The following is a 14,466-nucleotide window of genomic DNA, read 5'->3' as shown; positions in this document are numbered from 1 at the left end:
GTTTGGCCATAGATGGAAGGAGTGGATAAAGGAGTGTGTGTATTTTGCATCTATGTCAGTCCTAATAAATGCCTCTCCCACTAAACCTTTCAAAATGGAAAGGGGTTTACGATAAAGTGATCCACTTTCTTCCTTTCTTTTTGTGCTTGTTATGGAAGATCTACATAGGATGATTAGAGAGGTGGTGTGGAATAGACGCATTGCTCTGTTGTTGGTTAGAAGGGATAACATTGATTTGTCACATCTGCAGCTTACGGATAATACTATACTTTTCTATCCTTCTGAAGAAGAGACGATCAGAAACTATAAGCGGTTGCTACGCTGCTTTGAGATGATGTCAGGAATGAGTATTAATTTTGACAAGTCTAACTTGATTTCGGTTAATTGTGAGCAGAGTTGGACACAACAGATGTGTTGGCTGTTGGGGTGTAAAGAGGCGTCTTTACTAGTCAAATATCTTGGTATTTCTCTGGAGGCGAATCCGAGGCTGGTCAAGGCATGGAAACCAGTGATTGACAAGGTAGAAGAAAAGCTAAGTATGTGAAAAGCGAAGTCTCTCAATAAAGCGGGTAAGTTGGTTCTCATTAAATCTGTTCTTAATAGCCTGTCTATTTACTATCTCAACTTGTACAAAGGCCGAAGACAGTAGTAGAAAAGATAATATCCTTACAGAGACGCTTCTTCTGGAGTAAGAAAAACAGGAGGAAAGGGATGCCGCTAGTGAAATGGAAAGTTGTACAAGCCCCGAAAAAGGCAGGAGGGTTGGGAGTTGGTGACGCGGTAATTCGGAATACAGCGCTCCTGTTCAAGTGGTGGTGGAGGTTTTCGAAAGAGGATTGTTCCCTTTGGAAGAAAATTGTATGCTCCTATAGTAACATGAATCCTTTTGAGATGATTTGTAATTAGCCTGTACCTACAAGAGGGGGTCCTTGAAAGGATATTTGTCAACTGCAAATCAGGGAGTCACAAATGAGAGAGAAGATGATCAGGGACTTGGCTATGAAACTAGGAGATAGCAGGATAATCCGTTTCTGGGAAGATAGCTGGTTACCGTGTGGTGCTCTGAAAGTTACTTTTCCAAGACTCTTCTCGGTCTCAAATCTTCAAGGATCTGTCATAGGAGATTGTGAATTATGGGATGGGTTAGAGTGGATTTGGAATTTCCAATAGCGACGAGAGTTGTTTCAATGGGAATTGGAATTGGTAAACCAGCTTCATGCGGCTCTACAATCAGTGAAACTGACAACTGAGAGAGAGGACATAGTGGTCTAAAAATTTGATAAAAAAAAAGGTGTTTATTCTACTAACTCATTTGTGTAGGTGTTGCAGGCAGACGTACTTCCGATGGATATCACAAGCTATAGCTTCACTAGTACTATTTGGAGAGGATTCGTCCCACCAAGGGTTGAGTTGTTTACTTGGTTTGCACTGGTTGGTAGGGTGAATACAAAGGAAAGGCTGTGTAGATTAGGTGTTATTGGCCAGAATGATAACATGTGTATATTATGTCATAAGTCTATTGAAATTGTTTCACTTGTTCATTGGTTATAAGCTCACTTGGCAGGTGTGGGGTGCTTGATTGTTCGCTCTTGAAAGGTTATGGACTATTCTAGATACACTTAAGCAACACTATGAAAGTTGGACGGATATATCAGCGAGACCAATGGAACGGAAGCGGTGGTTAGTTGGTTTTTTTGCGATCATCTGGACAATTTGGTTAGAAAGAAATGATAGAATCTTCAGAAATCAAGGTTCAAATGTGATGGACATTATCCACAGATCCTTTACAAGTTACGATGAATGGATTGGTGGTGAAACCCTGTGATTGTTAATGACAATACCAGAGATGGCTAAGAGTTATTATTTTTAGCGCCATGTTTTTGTTTCTTCTTCTTTTGCTCCATCTTGTTGTGTTGAGCTTTTTACTTCAAAAATAAAATAATTGTTATTTGTGTTTATTAAAAACTATTTTTATTTTGATTTTTAAAAATTTATCTTTAAAAAATCAATTTTAATAAACTACTTACAAAAAATAAAATTTTTTATCAAACCAAAGCTAAGCATACCGATTATCTAAATAAAATAGTGATGAAAGCTACACGAAAATAGAACTGATACCAAATAGGCGAATACTAGAATGATAATACATGAAAGTAGAATAAAATACGAAATATCCCAAGTTCATAGTACTTTAAACCATCTATTTGCTTTACTAGAATGATAATACATGAAAGTAGAATAAAATACGAAATATCCCAAGTTCGTAGTACTTTAAACCATCTATTTGCTTTTAAGAGCTTCGGGTTCGTCTATAAACCAACATAAACGAAAATGTGATAGCTTTGAATTTAAGTGCATCCAAATTGATTTCGGACTCCTATTTCTCTTCACTCTACTGTTGAATTCATACTTCCTCCGCGTAAGGACTACGGACCTGGTCTATCCTCCTATTTGGTTACTTATTTAGCAAGTGGCCACCATCAATCAGTTGAACGGATCATTTGTTTCTTCAAATAAGGGAAGCAAAAAATCACATATATTCAAGACCCTCAATATAAAGGAAACATCAAATCTGAAATCAATAATAAATTTCCAAACTGTACATTTCATTTCACACAATACAATAATAATAATTAGCTAACAGCTTGCCTTTCCAAACACATCAAAACTATGAACAAGATTTGAATGAAATCACCTTGTACCCTTGAGCGACCAAACAGCAAGACAAACCTCTTGCTCTGATTATACTACAATCCTAGCTTCCTAATTTTTCTCCTTATTGGTGTGCGTCAACTACTACCAACCAATAATAATAATGCCTATGGTAAAACAAAAAGAACACCCTGCTCAATCTTGGAACCATCTTATTCTTATTCTCTGTCTGCTACTGTATGAAACGAAAGGGGAAAAAAATCACAGGTGAGAGTTCTTTTAAGTCATCACTGTGTACTTGCTACCGCCCTGCTGTCTCTTGGTGAGGTCTTGCTGCTGCCTCTTGGTATGAGCAATGTTGTACTCTGTGTCTTCTTTCGTGAGGTACCTATCAACTTGTGAAGCAGCTTGGCGTCCCTCCGAAATTGCCCATACCACGAGGGACTGGCCACGGCGACAATCGCCGGCTGCAAAGACACCTTTCACACTGGTTGAGAAGCGACCATAATCTGCCTTGAAGTTTGACCTGTTGTCTCGCTCCATACCCAATTTCTCTGCAATTGTCTGAAAAATAGGAGAGCAATAAGATCAGTGATGAACATCATCTAATAGATACACTAGAAATCTAGAATCAGTACATATCTTGCAAGAGCTTATTACAATCATTTTATTCGTATAATTTCTCCTATAATTTGAAGAACCTTAGAATAATGATTTAGTAATTCTTTTGTGACTTCAAAGTCACGGATTCAAGCCTTAGAAACAACCATTACTGATGTAATTATCAGAATAGATTGCCTATATTACACGTTTTAGGTGTAACCCGGATCCTACACGTTATCGTAGTTTGGGCTGCCCTTAATTTCTCTTACAAGGGTATCGCTGAGACTTGTTAAACATTGAAAAAAGAAGGCATTATGTAAATACTTACAGATTCAGGGCCAAGGAATCCCATGGCAAGTAACACTAGATCAGCCTCGATGATTTCCTCACTGCCCTCAATTTCCTTAAACTGAAACTTCCCTGTCTCATCCTTTTCCCAGCGGACTCGTATGACTTCAAGTCCCTTCAAAACTCCATTCTCATCTCCCACAAACCGCTTAGTCAATACCTCATAAGATCTTGGATCTTTGCCAAATTTAGCTGCAGCTTCTTGGTGCCCGTAATCTATACGGAATACGCGAGGCCACTGTATTCAACAAACATTCAATGGTTAGCCATCACCTTCAGAAAGCAATGGCAATCAAAATGTCCAATTTCTCAAGCAGTTAACGTTTGCTAATGAGGCTGCAAAGAAACACTAAATATTTACAAAGCAATAGATCTAACCTGTGGCCAAGGGTTGCCTGGTGCCCTAGTTTCGGGAGGCTGTGGGAGAAGTTCAAGGTTTACTATGCTACTACACCCATGACGAATGGATGTCCCTATGCAATCTGTGCCCGTATCACCCCCACCAATGACCACAACTTTTTTTCCCTTTGCAGAAATGTAGTTACCATCTTGAAGATTGCTATCGAGCAAGCTTTTAGTGTTTGCATGAAGAAACTCCATGGCAAAATGAACTCCTGACAACTCCCGCCCAGGAACAGGAAGATCCCTGCATCAAAAAATTGAACTTGTTTAGTTGCTTTGAAGCTTCTTCCAAGTTCCAACGACAATTCCTTTTTTTAACATACTTAAATTCCAGACAATCAAACTGAATATATAAACCATAACGTGTAATTATGAGGACTCCTGCAATAGGCCTCACCTTGGTTTCGTAGCTCCGACAGCTAACACAATAGCATCATTTTCTTCTTGAAGCCGACCAAGAGCGTACATAGGATCATGTCCAACATTAGCATTCACCATAAAATTGACTCCCTCCTCTGCCATAAGGTTGACCCGTCGTTGAACTATATCCACTTTGTCTGTTTTCATGTTGGGAACCCCATACATCATAAGCCCTCCAATCCTGTCAGCTCTCTCATACACAGTTACTGTGTGTCCCATTTTATTCAGTTGATCAGCAGCTGCCAACCCAGCTGGTCCGCTTCCAACAATGGCAACTCTTCTCCTGTGTTGGTAAAAATATAAACAAACGAGGAATCACTATACAACATGAGGATTATACATTTGTAACTATTTGGTCAAAACTCAATAGGAAAACCAGACATAATGAAAATGGATCTGAAGAGATGTTATCAAGGAGCAAATACATACCCAGTTCTTTTGGGGGGAGGCCGTGGCACCATCCAACCCTCCTCAAATCCCTTGTCTATGATAGCACATTCAATGCTTTTAATAGACACTGGATTCTCAATAATGCCAAGGACACAAGAACCTTCACAGGGTGCTGGGCACACCCGACCAGTGAACTCGGGGAAGTTATTTGTCTCGAGAAGCCTTTCCAATGCCTCTCGCCACCTATTTTGGTATACTAACTCATTAAACTCTGGTATTTTATTTCCAAGAGGACATCCAGAATTTTCCTGAAAGTTCATGCAAGCATCATTAGTTTCAAAATCGGTATTGAAGAGTGAAAAAAGCAAATCATAACCGAGGAAAGAAAACCGCAAGCACACCTGATGACAGAAAGGAGTACCACAGTCCATGCAACGGGCTGACTGGGTTTTCAGAAGTGGGCCAGGCTTCGACTCCTCCATCACTTCCTTCCAATCGTTCATCCGAACATTAGGATCCCTATACTGAACACCTTCACGCTCATAAGCAACAAAACCTCTATGTTTAACTGCATCAGTGACTCTACTGGGTCTCTTGGATGATTCAGCCTGTTCAACCTTCTGCACATATTCAAAGACATCAGCAGACTAAAACTATACACACAATTTCACTTTTCATTCATGGTTAAAACGAACAAGAAAGTAAACAATATCACTAGATCCCATTGAGAGGAATCAATCATCAACTCCATTTGGCAGTGTTATCAAAAGGTTTGCTTTAAGAAACTAGCACTTACAAGACGTAAAGTAAAGAGCACACACGAGACATTTCTAAGTAGGTATGCTAATATTGATGAAAATATAAATTACTACTGATGAATGGTGATACTACATTTGGAAGCTCTTTTTATATCTTTGTATTTTCCCTCTCTTTAACTTAATTATTGTCTATTCCATATAAAAGGAAAAAAATATTAAAACAAACAAACAAATAAAACTTCTGATAACCTTATATGAAACCAGTGGCACTATAAAATAACACGAGATGAAAATGTAACAATGAATCAATCAATAACCAGATAAAAAAAAGGAATATATATAGCTACCTGACTTGGCTTCCCATTTGAAGATGCAGCAGCCATTTTCTTAAGCTCTTCAAAAGCATCTTTCTCATTCAGTTCTGCTTCATCTGGCCCCTCTTCTGCAATTGCAGCAGGCGAAGATGCGTTTTTGGAGGCTTCCTTTGACTTCATACCAGCCAAAACACGTTTGTACTCCCTGGGGAACACCTTGATAAATTTTGGAAGAAGATTTTCAAAGTCAGAAAGCACTTCTTTGGCAAGCACGCTATCTGTGTGACGCTGATGTTGTTGTATCAACATTCTAAGAGTAATAATATCCTCCTCCTCCTCAACCTTGTCCAAATCTACAAGTTCCTGGTTGCATCGAGATTGGAATTTTCCATCCATATCAAGAACGTAAGCAATTCCACCACTCATTCCTGCCGCAAAATTTCGGCCAGTGTTTCCAAGGACAACTACTATCCCACCAGTCATATACTCGCATCCATGATCTCCAACGCCTTCAACTACCGCCTTAGCCCCAGAATTACGCACACAAAATCTTTCTGCGGCCATCCCATTGAAATATGCCTCACCACGTGTAGCTCCATAGAGTGCCACATTACCAATTACAATATTAGTCTTTGGGTCAAAGGTACTCTTCTTTGGAGGATATACTACAATCTTGCCGCCAGACAACCCTTTACCAACATAATCATTGCTATCGCCTTCAAGTTCCAGAGTGATACCAGGACAAAGGAATGCACCAAAGCTCTGGCCTGCGCTTCCTGTAAATCTGATATGAATGGTGTCATTAGGAAGACCATCTAAGAGGTACCTTTTGGTCACCTCATGGCTAAGCATAGTTCCCACAGCACGGTTCACATTATAAATTGGACTTTCAATGTATACTGGGAGACCCTTCTCCAAAGCAGCATGGGACAAACCAATGAGCTTATTATCCAAAGCCATGTCCAAACCATGATCTTGTTTTTGCACACAGTATTGAGCAGCTTCTGGCCGCAGTTCAGCTGCAGGTCTAAGCAATAGAGAGAGATCAATGTTCTGCAATTTCTCACTGGTCTTAGTGACTTCTTTATCAACTTCAAGCATGTCTGAACGGCCAACCATCTCATTGACAGTCCTAAACCCAAGCTGGGCCATAATTTCTCTCATCTCTTCAGCAACCATGAAGAAGAAGTTGATGACATGCTCAGGTTCTCCAGCAAACTTTTCTCTGAGTACTGGATCTTGGGTAGCAATGCCAACAGGACAGGTATTCTTGTGGCACTTCCGCATCATAATGCAACCGAGAGTAATGAGTGGAGCTGTACTGAAACCAAACTCTTCTGCACCAAGGAGAGCAGCTATGGCCACATCTCTTCCTGTTTTGAGTTGCCCATCAGTTTGGAGAGTTGTGCGACCACGGAGGTCATTAGCTACCAAAGTTTGGTGGGTCTCGGCCAAGCCAAGTTCCCAAGGGAGCCCAGCATTCTTTATTCCAGTCCACCTGGATGCCCCTGTCCCTCCATCATGGCCGGAGATCAAGACATGGTCAGCATGCCCTTTAACAACTCCACTAGCAATTATGCCTACTCCAGCTTCTGATACCAACTTGACACTAATTCGAGCAGCCGGGTTGGCATTCTGCAAATTTAAAAAAAGGGTTACTAAGCACATAGAAAATCTAAGAGAATAAAATAAATCAAAAGCTGATACAATATAACAGATATTATATGCAAAATATACCTTTAGATCATGAATTAATTGGGCAAGATCTTCAATGGAATAAATATCGTGATGAGGTGGGGGGCTGATAAGTCCTACCCCAGGAGTTGAATTCCTGGTGACAGCAATGTCTCCTACAACCTTGTGGCCAGGAAGTTCACCTCCCTCTCCTGGTTTAGCTCCCTGGGGAGAATATTATGACGTTAATCGCATACTAATACTCTACGTTCAGTGAAAGAACCTAGAACCATCTGGTTAATTTTTTTCTCAAAAGAGAAATAAAAGAAAAGAAGTACATGTAAAAGGAACAATAAGCTCAATATTCATAAACATGTGTTGACAATTACCTGGGCCATCTTTATCTGCAATTCATCAGCATTTGTAAGATAGTAACTTGAAACACCAAATCTCCCACTAGCAACCTGCTTGATAGCACTTCTTTTTGGGTTCATTGAGCCATCAGGAAGAGGCTCCATGCGTGATGGTTGCTCACCACCCTCACCTATGGAAAAATATTATAGTTAAGAATTACAGAAATTTAGTATACTATTAAATAACACACACACACACAGTCGCCACTTATTGTTAAAAGTTTACAAACCTGTGTTGGATTTCCCTCCAATCTTATTCATAGCAGTTGCCAATGTTGTGTGCGCCTCCAATGAGATTGACCCATAACTCATGGCCCCAGTGCAAAATCGTTTAACTATCTCACTAGCAGGTTCAACTTCATCAAGTGAAATCTTCACTGCTGCCTCTTTAAATTTCAGTATTCCTCGCAAGTTGCAAGCCTTATTTAACTCATGAATGATCTTGGAGTACTGTTTATATGCATCTACACTGTTAGTTCTGGCAGCCTCTTGAAGCTTTGCTATAGCAAGTGGATCATTCAAGTGAATTTCACCACCTTTTCTCCAGTGGTAATCGCCAGGATTTGGCAAAGCAACAGCTTCAGCACTCCCAGGAGAGAAAACACGAGGAGGAAATGCCAATTCATGCAATTTAAGAGCATCGCGAGCAAGCATCTCAAATGTTGCCCCCTCAACTCGGCTTGGGGTTCCGGCAAAGCACCTTTCAATTACTTCTGAGGAAAGACCCAGAGCTTCAAAAATCTGAGCACCTTTGTAAGAGGCCAAAGTAGATATTCCCATCTTCGAAAGGACCTTCATCATTCCATAGTTGCTTGCTTTGAAGTACTTCTTGACCAATTCACCTTTTGAGTAGAATTCCCCACCAGCTTTTGGTGGGATCTTTCCATCAACTTGCAGTCGCCAGATTGTCTCTATAGCCAAATATGGGCATATAGCATCAGCACCAAACCCAACAAGCGTGCAGAAGTGATGCACTTCACGTGGTTCAGCAGATTCAACCATCAAGGCAACTCTAGTGCGCTCAAGTGTTTTAACTAGATGTTGATGGACAGCACCAACGGCCAAGAGGGAGCTAACAGAAACCCGTTTCCTTGAGAAGGCTACAAACATTCAGTGCCAGATAAAATTAATTAGAGAAAGTGCACTGTATAATGTATATCATATAGTTGTGCAATACATGTATAATATATACCTCTATCAGACAGCACAAGGGTGGTGTAGCCAGCATTAATTGCATCATGTGCTTCTGCACATATCCTGTCCAAAGCTTCGTCCAACCCTTTCTTACCACGATCCTTTGAGTATGTGATGTCTATCACTTTGCTCCGCCATCCCCTATAATTCATCTTTTTAATGGCTTCCATTTGTTCAATGGATAAAAGAGGGCCTTTTAGTGAAAGACGGTGGCATTGTTCCTCAGTAATTTCTGTTAGGTCACCTTCTGGACCAACCATACATTCCATGGAAGTGACTATTTTCTCACGAATAGGATCAATAGGTGGGTTTGTCACTTGGGCAAACATTTGCTTGAAGTACTCAAAAGTAAGCTTCTCCCGGTTAGACATGACAGCTAGTGGAGTATCATTTCCCATTGAACCAAGGGCTTCTGTACCATCCTTTGCCATGGGAAGTAATAACATCTCCAAGGATTCAACTGTATAGCTGCATGAGCAGAGAACAACATAAAAAACTTCCTTTGTAAATAAGTAGAACTCAAAAAATATCTCTCTCATCAGGAGTTCACATACCCAAAAGCTTTCAATGGAGTCAGTAAACCATGAATTCCCATATTTTCCATATCTGCATCATCACCAGATGCCTGTAACTCGGATAAAATGCAAAGGTGAGAATTGCCTACAAGAAACTCGCAAGAAGTTCGCATGGAACATATTAATACTTACTGGAATCACCCCGGCTATGCTTGGAGGCACTCTTTCAGATTCATGAACAGAGTCAACTATGTCTTGGAGCTGAATCTTCTGATTTTTTAGCCACTCCCCATAAGGCCGTGACAAAGAGTACTGTTCCTTCAAGGCATCATCATTCACAACAGCATGCTTCTCAAAATCTACTAGAAGCATCATGCCAGGATTTAGTCTTCCTTTCCTACAAACGTCTTCAGGAGGAATGTCTACAACCCCAACTTCACTTGCCATTATAACTCGTCCACTGTGAGTGACATAAAAGCGGCCTGGCCGCAGACCATTCCTATCCAATGTTGCTCCAAGATAGTGACCATCAGTAACTGCAACAACATTATATCAGAACCAAATCATGAAGCCTTAACCAAAAGAACATGCAATGGAGGAAGAAGGTATATTTTGAATGAAGTCCAGGAAATTCACATGATATAAGAGCAGGCCCATCCCATGGCTCCATGAGAGCCGAGAAATACTCGTAAAATGCTTTACGCTGGGGATCCATGTTCTTGTCATTTTGCCATGCTTCAGGGATCATCATCATGACAGCTTCAGGAAGACTTTTTCCAGACTGAACCAAAAACTCAAGCACGCCATCAAAAGCACCTGATGAAGAGGAGGGATAGCATGTCAGCATATGAAATGATTCCACAAAATTAAAGTAAATTCTGGCAAAATTTCCACCTGAATCAGATGAAGTTGTATTCACAATGGGCAAAAGCTTCTTTAACTCGTTCTCGGATAGACCAAGCTCCTTGCACTTTAGTAGGCCCTCACGTGCCTTCATCCTACAAGAAGAAACCCCACAAAGCAATCATGCATGAACCCTATGGAACAACATTGTCTTTCTTATTCATCCATTTCACGTACTTTGGGATATTACTTATCCAATTCTTTAATATTGTGGAGCAATATGGTTATGCAAGACATACCAGTTAACATTGCCTCTAAGTGTGTTGATTTCTCCATTGTGGCCCAAAACTCGCATTGGTTGAGCACGATCCCAACTAGGAAAAGTATTAGTTGAGAATCGTGAATGTATCTGCACATCATTTTCCAATGTTGTTAATACTTTGTGGTTACTTATCGTAAAAGAATATAACCATTGCAGAAGATCACGTGTATAAATGAAATTTTCTTCCAAGCACTTCAGTGTGGAGCTAATACTGAAGTAATTGGTAGAAGTTCTGGGAATCCTATTTAATTTTCACCCAAAAGATTTTTTTCCCCCACCACCACTAAAGATGAAATTGTTCTCCGGACCAACTAATCCACAGAAAGCATCAGCAGAAATTTCTGCAAACATGATTATCCTGATAATGAACGTTCTTACCAACTCACCCATTGCATCCAAGCTAGCATCCAAATTCAAATATTAATCAAGGAAGCGGAAGAACTTAAGAGATCATTCAAACCTCAATGCCTCAGAAGTCATTCCCCAACCTTGCATCTCTTCAGTTACTGGTTGTTCCCCATGCTGTTTGTTGGAGTATATAGAGTTAGTGGAGAAAGAAGACAAGTTAATGGGTAATATATTTACCAGGGCCATGTAGCTCGTAAACCTTTCATTGCCAAGGTCTGCAAAGTAGTAACCCTTCAACTGAGCTGGTGTTAACTGACCTTTATAAACAACAGTCCTGAAAAAAAGGGTATAACCACGTCAGGTAGGAAGATGATTAGAGGCGGAAAGCATAATAATTTACTTCTCATAAAGATAATTTCCTTACTGATAACACACCTTGATGAAAGTGAACATGTATAAAAATCAGCAATGCCATCACTATGGAGGTCTAAAGCTGATGTTATAGCAGCATCTGAAAGCTTCCTTAATATGTACATCTACAAGAAAGGAACCAGATATCTATTACGCAAAGACCAAATGGCATCTCAAATCTCACTTAAAATGCATCATTTGAAGTCAGCTGAACCAAAACTTTTCAATAGCCTTTTCCCCTCAACCGATGAAATTTGTGTAAATCTTGATTAGCAAAGGGTTTATTTGAAAATTACTTCTTCAAGAACACAGTTCACCTATATGTTCAGTATTCCATCAAAAAGAATAGTATGCTCATTAATTTTAACGTATGCACCCCATCCATATTATGCAGAAGATAGGTACCTGTCTTTCCAAATCAAGTTTTGATTTGGTGCTTGGCGTAAGAAACACTTGTTCAATCACTGGTTCGGTCTGCAGGGCCGATTTGCCCAATCCTGTATTATCAGTGGGCACAGAACGCCAGCCAAGAACAGAGTGGCCCAGTGATTCGGCAACCTTAAAATACACACACATTTAAAAAGAAATGTCATTAGAACTACTATAAATCACAGCTAACACAAACAATGCAATATGAAATATAGCAAAATACAGTAGAATAGTTTGTCATTGTTTTCATGAAAATAATTATTCCATGAAGCCTGCATGCATGAAATCAACTTCAAAATAATAAAGCAAAAATTAGGAATTAAATACCTTTCTAAATACATTTTTGCTCTCTTCCCTACGACTGTCGGAGGTGGGCAAGAAAAACATGCCAACTGCATATTTTCCAGGAGGTGGAAGCTCAAAATCCACGACCTGCAATAAATCAAGCCCGTTACGATCACCAGCATACTGAGTCAAACCTCAATAAATGAAAAAGCCATATAGTCAACCCTCGTGCTCTTCTAGTTTTTTTCAAGTTTTATAAAGTAACCACCAAAGCCGTTCATTAATGGATAAGTCTAATTCTTGTTTGTTTCCGTGAATTTTATGCGGTGACAAGTTTGGTTTTCAAACGTAAACTTCCAAGCAAAGAGCCAATGAAATTACGATAAAATATTTACTTGTTTCTAAGTTCATGAAATTCTGTGGGCGAATCCAATTAACATCAACATTCAACCAAGCGACAGTTATAAGATTATTAATTATATTACAACTTGCTTAAAAATCTAAATAGATAATACTAAATTCTTAGAGGAAAAAAAAACGTTTTTTTTCAGATTTCCTTTTTATAAAAATGTTTTTAAAATAAATAAATAAAGAAGAAAGACATATATCAGATGAGCTTAATACACAGAGAAACGCGAATTTAATGTAACCAAAAAAGAGACACAAATTTGCAATAATAAAAAATTTATTTCATTTAATTTAATTTAATAATACCTCCGTGTAAAACTGGTGAGGTAGAGCCACAAGAATCCCGGCTCCGTCTCCAGTGTTTGCTTCGCACCCGCAAGCTCCCCTGTGCGTCATGCGCACCAACATCTCCAAAGCATCTGTCACCTACACACAAAACGACAAAATCCACCTATCAAAACGCACAGCCACGTCAACATTCCCTGCCCCACAAAACCATAAACGACACCTAACTGCTAACTCACCGTTTTACGGTTGCCCTCGCCGGACAGCTCCGCTACGAACCCCACTCCGCATGAGTCCTTATCCATAGCTGGATCGTAAAGCCCCATCGGCTTCTCTGGTACAGCCGACAATGCCGACCGGACCACCACCCTCAGCTCCGGCGACCTCCCTGGCCCCTGCGACCGCCACACGTGCAGCCGCTCCGAACCGAGTGACCTGCAGCTCGAACGCAAACGAGTACCGAAGAAGCTCATCGGTTTCGCCTTCGCCACAGTTCGCACATTGAGCTGCGTCCTGCTGCTTGCGATATTCGACGGTAGAGTGCACGCAGACCAAGCCGGAGCCGCTGCGAACGAAAGTGAAGAAGACGACATCGTTTCGTTCAGATTTTTCGTACACGGAAAAATTTTCCGAGAGAAAAAACGATGTGTTTTCTGTTATAGATTTTAATTTTTTTTTTCAAATTTTGTTTCACGTTAGATCTAGGTTTTTCAACCGCAAATCAATCAAATCCAGGCCGTGTGTGCTTTGCTTCTGAGACAGAACGACGCCGGAATAGAAACAGAAATTAGAGAAGAAGAAAAAGGGAAGAATCGACGTGTTTGTGTTGTTCTGTGTCGTTGGCGCGAAGATCTGTTTGGCGAAAAAAGCAGAGAAAACGGTTTTCACTTTTCAGAGAGAAAGAGCGCCGCCCGTAAGAACCTGCAGCTAGGTTCTGTTTGGTTGAGATTCCTTGTTGAAGAGATGGAAATGATGAATTTATTTATAGAGTAAGGACGTGTGTTTGTGTTTTGCAGTGCTTTTATCTTTCTTTCTTTTTTATCTTATTAGAATAGAATTAGAATTTAGATTTGGTAAATTGATAAAATGGGAAAAAGAAAGAGAGGAGGGACTAGGGAGTAGGAGAGAAGAGATTGGGGACCACCACCAATTCAATTAAACTAATTAGCTAAATTGTTAATTAAGTAAGTATATTATGTATTATTTAGATGAAAGGGGTAAGGTGGTAGTGGTAGTGGTGGGGTAGATGAAGGTGATTAAGAAGAGTTAATTACTATGACTTGGTTGAGAGACAGCTCAGGGGGTGGGCCACGTGTGAGGTGCTCTATGCGGCACGCGACAACCGCCATTTATGGGTCCCACTAAAACATGTTACTATCCCTTCTTTCTTCTCAAGCCGCCTCGGCCCTCACCACTTTTCCCAACCTAGGCTCGGAAACGTACCAACCTCCG

The 14,466-nt window shown here is 40.2% G+C and overlaps 1 protein-coding gene across 5 annotated transcripts; it reads right to left on the bottom strand.

Moving 5' to 3' along the window:
• Window positions 1–2,555: 2,555 nt before the first annotated feature.
• On the bottom strand, window positions 2,556–14,103 carry LOC112765389 (glutamate synthase [NADH], amyloplastic). 5 transcript variants are annotated; one of them, XM_025811288.3, is made up of 22 exons: window positions 13,254–14,103; window positions 13,036–13,155; window positions 12,364–12,468; window positions 12,013–12,165; window positions 11,632–11,732; window positions 11,434–11,530; window positions 10,826–10,935; window positions 10,578–10,681; window positions 10,320–10,499; window positions 9,876–10,219; window positions 9,723–9,793; window positions 9,167–9,636; window positions 8,205–9,074; window positions 7,951–8,105; window positions 7,625–7,786; window positions 5,921–7,522; window positions 5,217–5,435; window positions 4,855–5,123; window positions 4,403–4,708; window positions 3,982–4,249; window positions 3,584–3,841; window positions 2,556–3,216 (listed from the first exon to the last, which is right to left on the bottom strand). In XM_025811288.3, the coding sequence occupies exons 1-22, from the start codon at window positions 13,605–13,607 to the stop codon at window positions 2,932–2,934; spliced, it is 6,603 nt and encodes a 2,200-aa protein (XP_025667073.1). In that variant the 5' UTR covers window positions 13,608–14,103; the 3' UTR covers window positions 2,556–2,931. The 5 variants fall into 5 exon arrangements, with proteins under 5 accessions (XP_025667073.1, XP_025667074.1, XP_025667076.1 ...); XM_025811289.3 differs by having other exon boundaries at window positions 5,217–5,432; window positions 13,254–14,069; XM_025811291.3 differs by lacking the exons at window positions 11,434–11,530; window positions 11,632–11,732; window positions 12,013–12,165; ... (1 more) ...; window positions 13,036–13,155; window positions 13,254–14,103 and adding an exon at window positions 11,227–11,365.
• Between the last annotated feature and the right edge of the window lie 363 nt (window positions 14,104–14,466).

This window comes from Arachis hypogaea, chromosome 17, assembly GCF_003086295.3.
Source record: "Arachis hypogaea cultivar Tifrunner chromosome 17, arahy.Tifrunner.gnm2.J5K5, whole genome shotgun sequence".
Lineage (NCBI taxonomy): Eukaryota > Viridiplantae > Streptophyta > Magnoliopsida > Fabales > Fabaceae > Arachis > Arachis hypogaea.
This window is presented reverse-complemented; position numbering and strand designations above follow the sequence as displayed.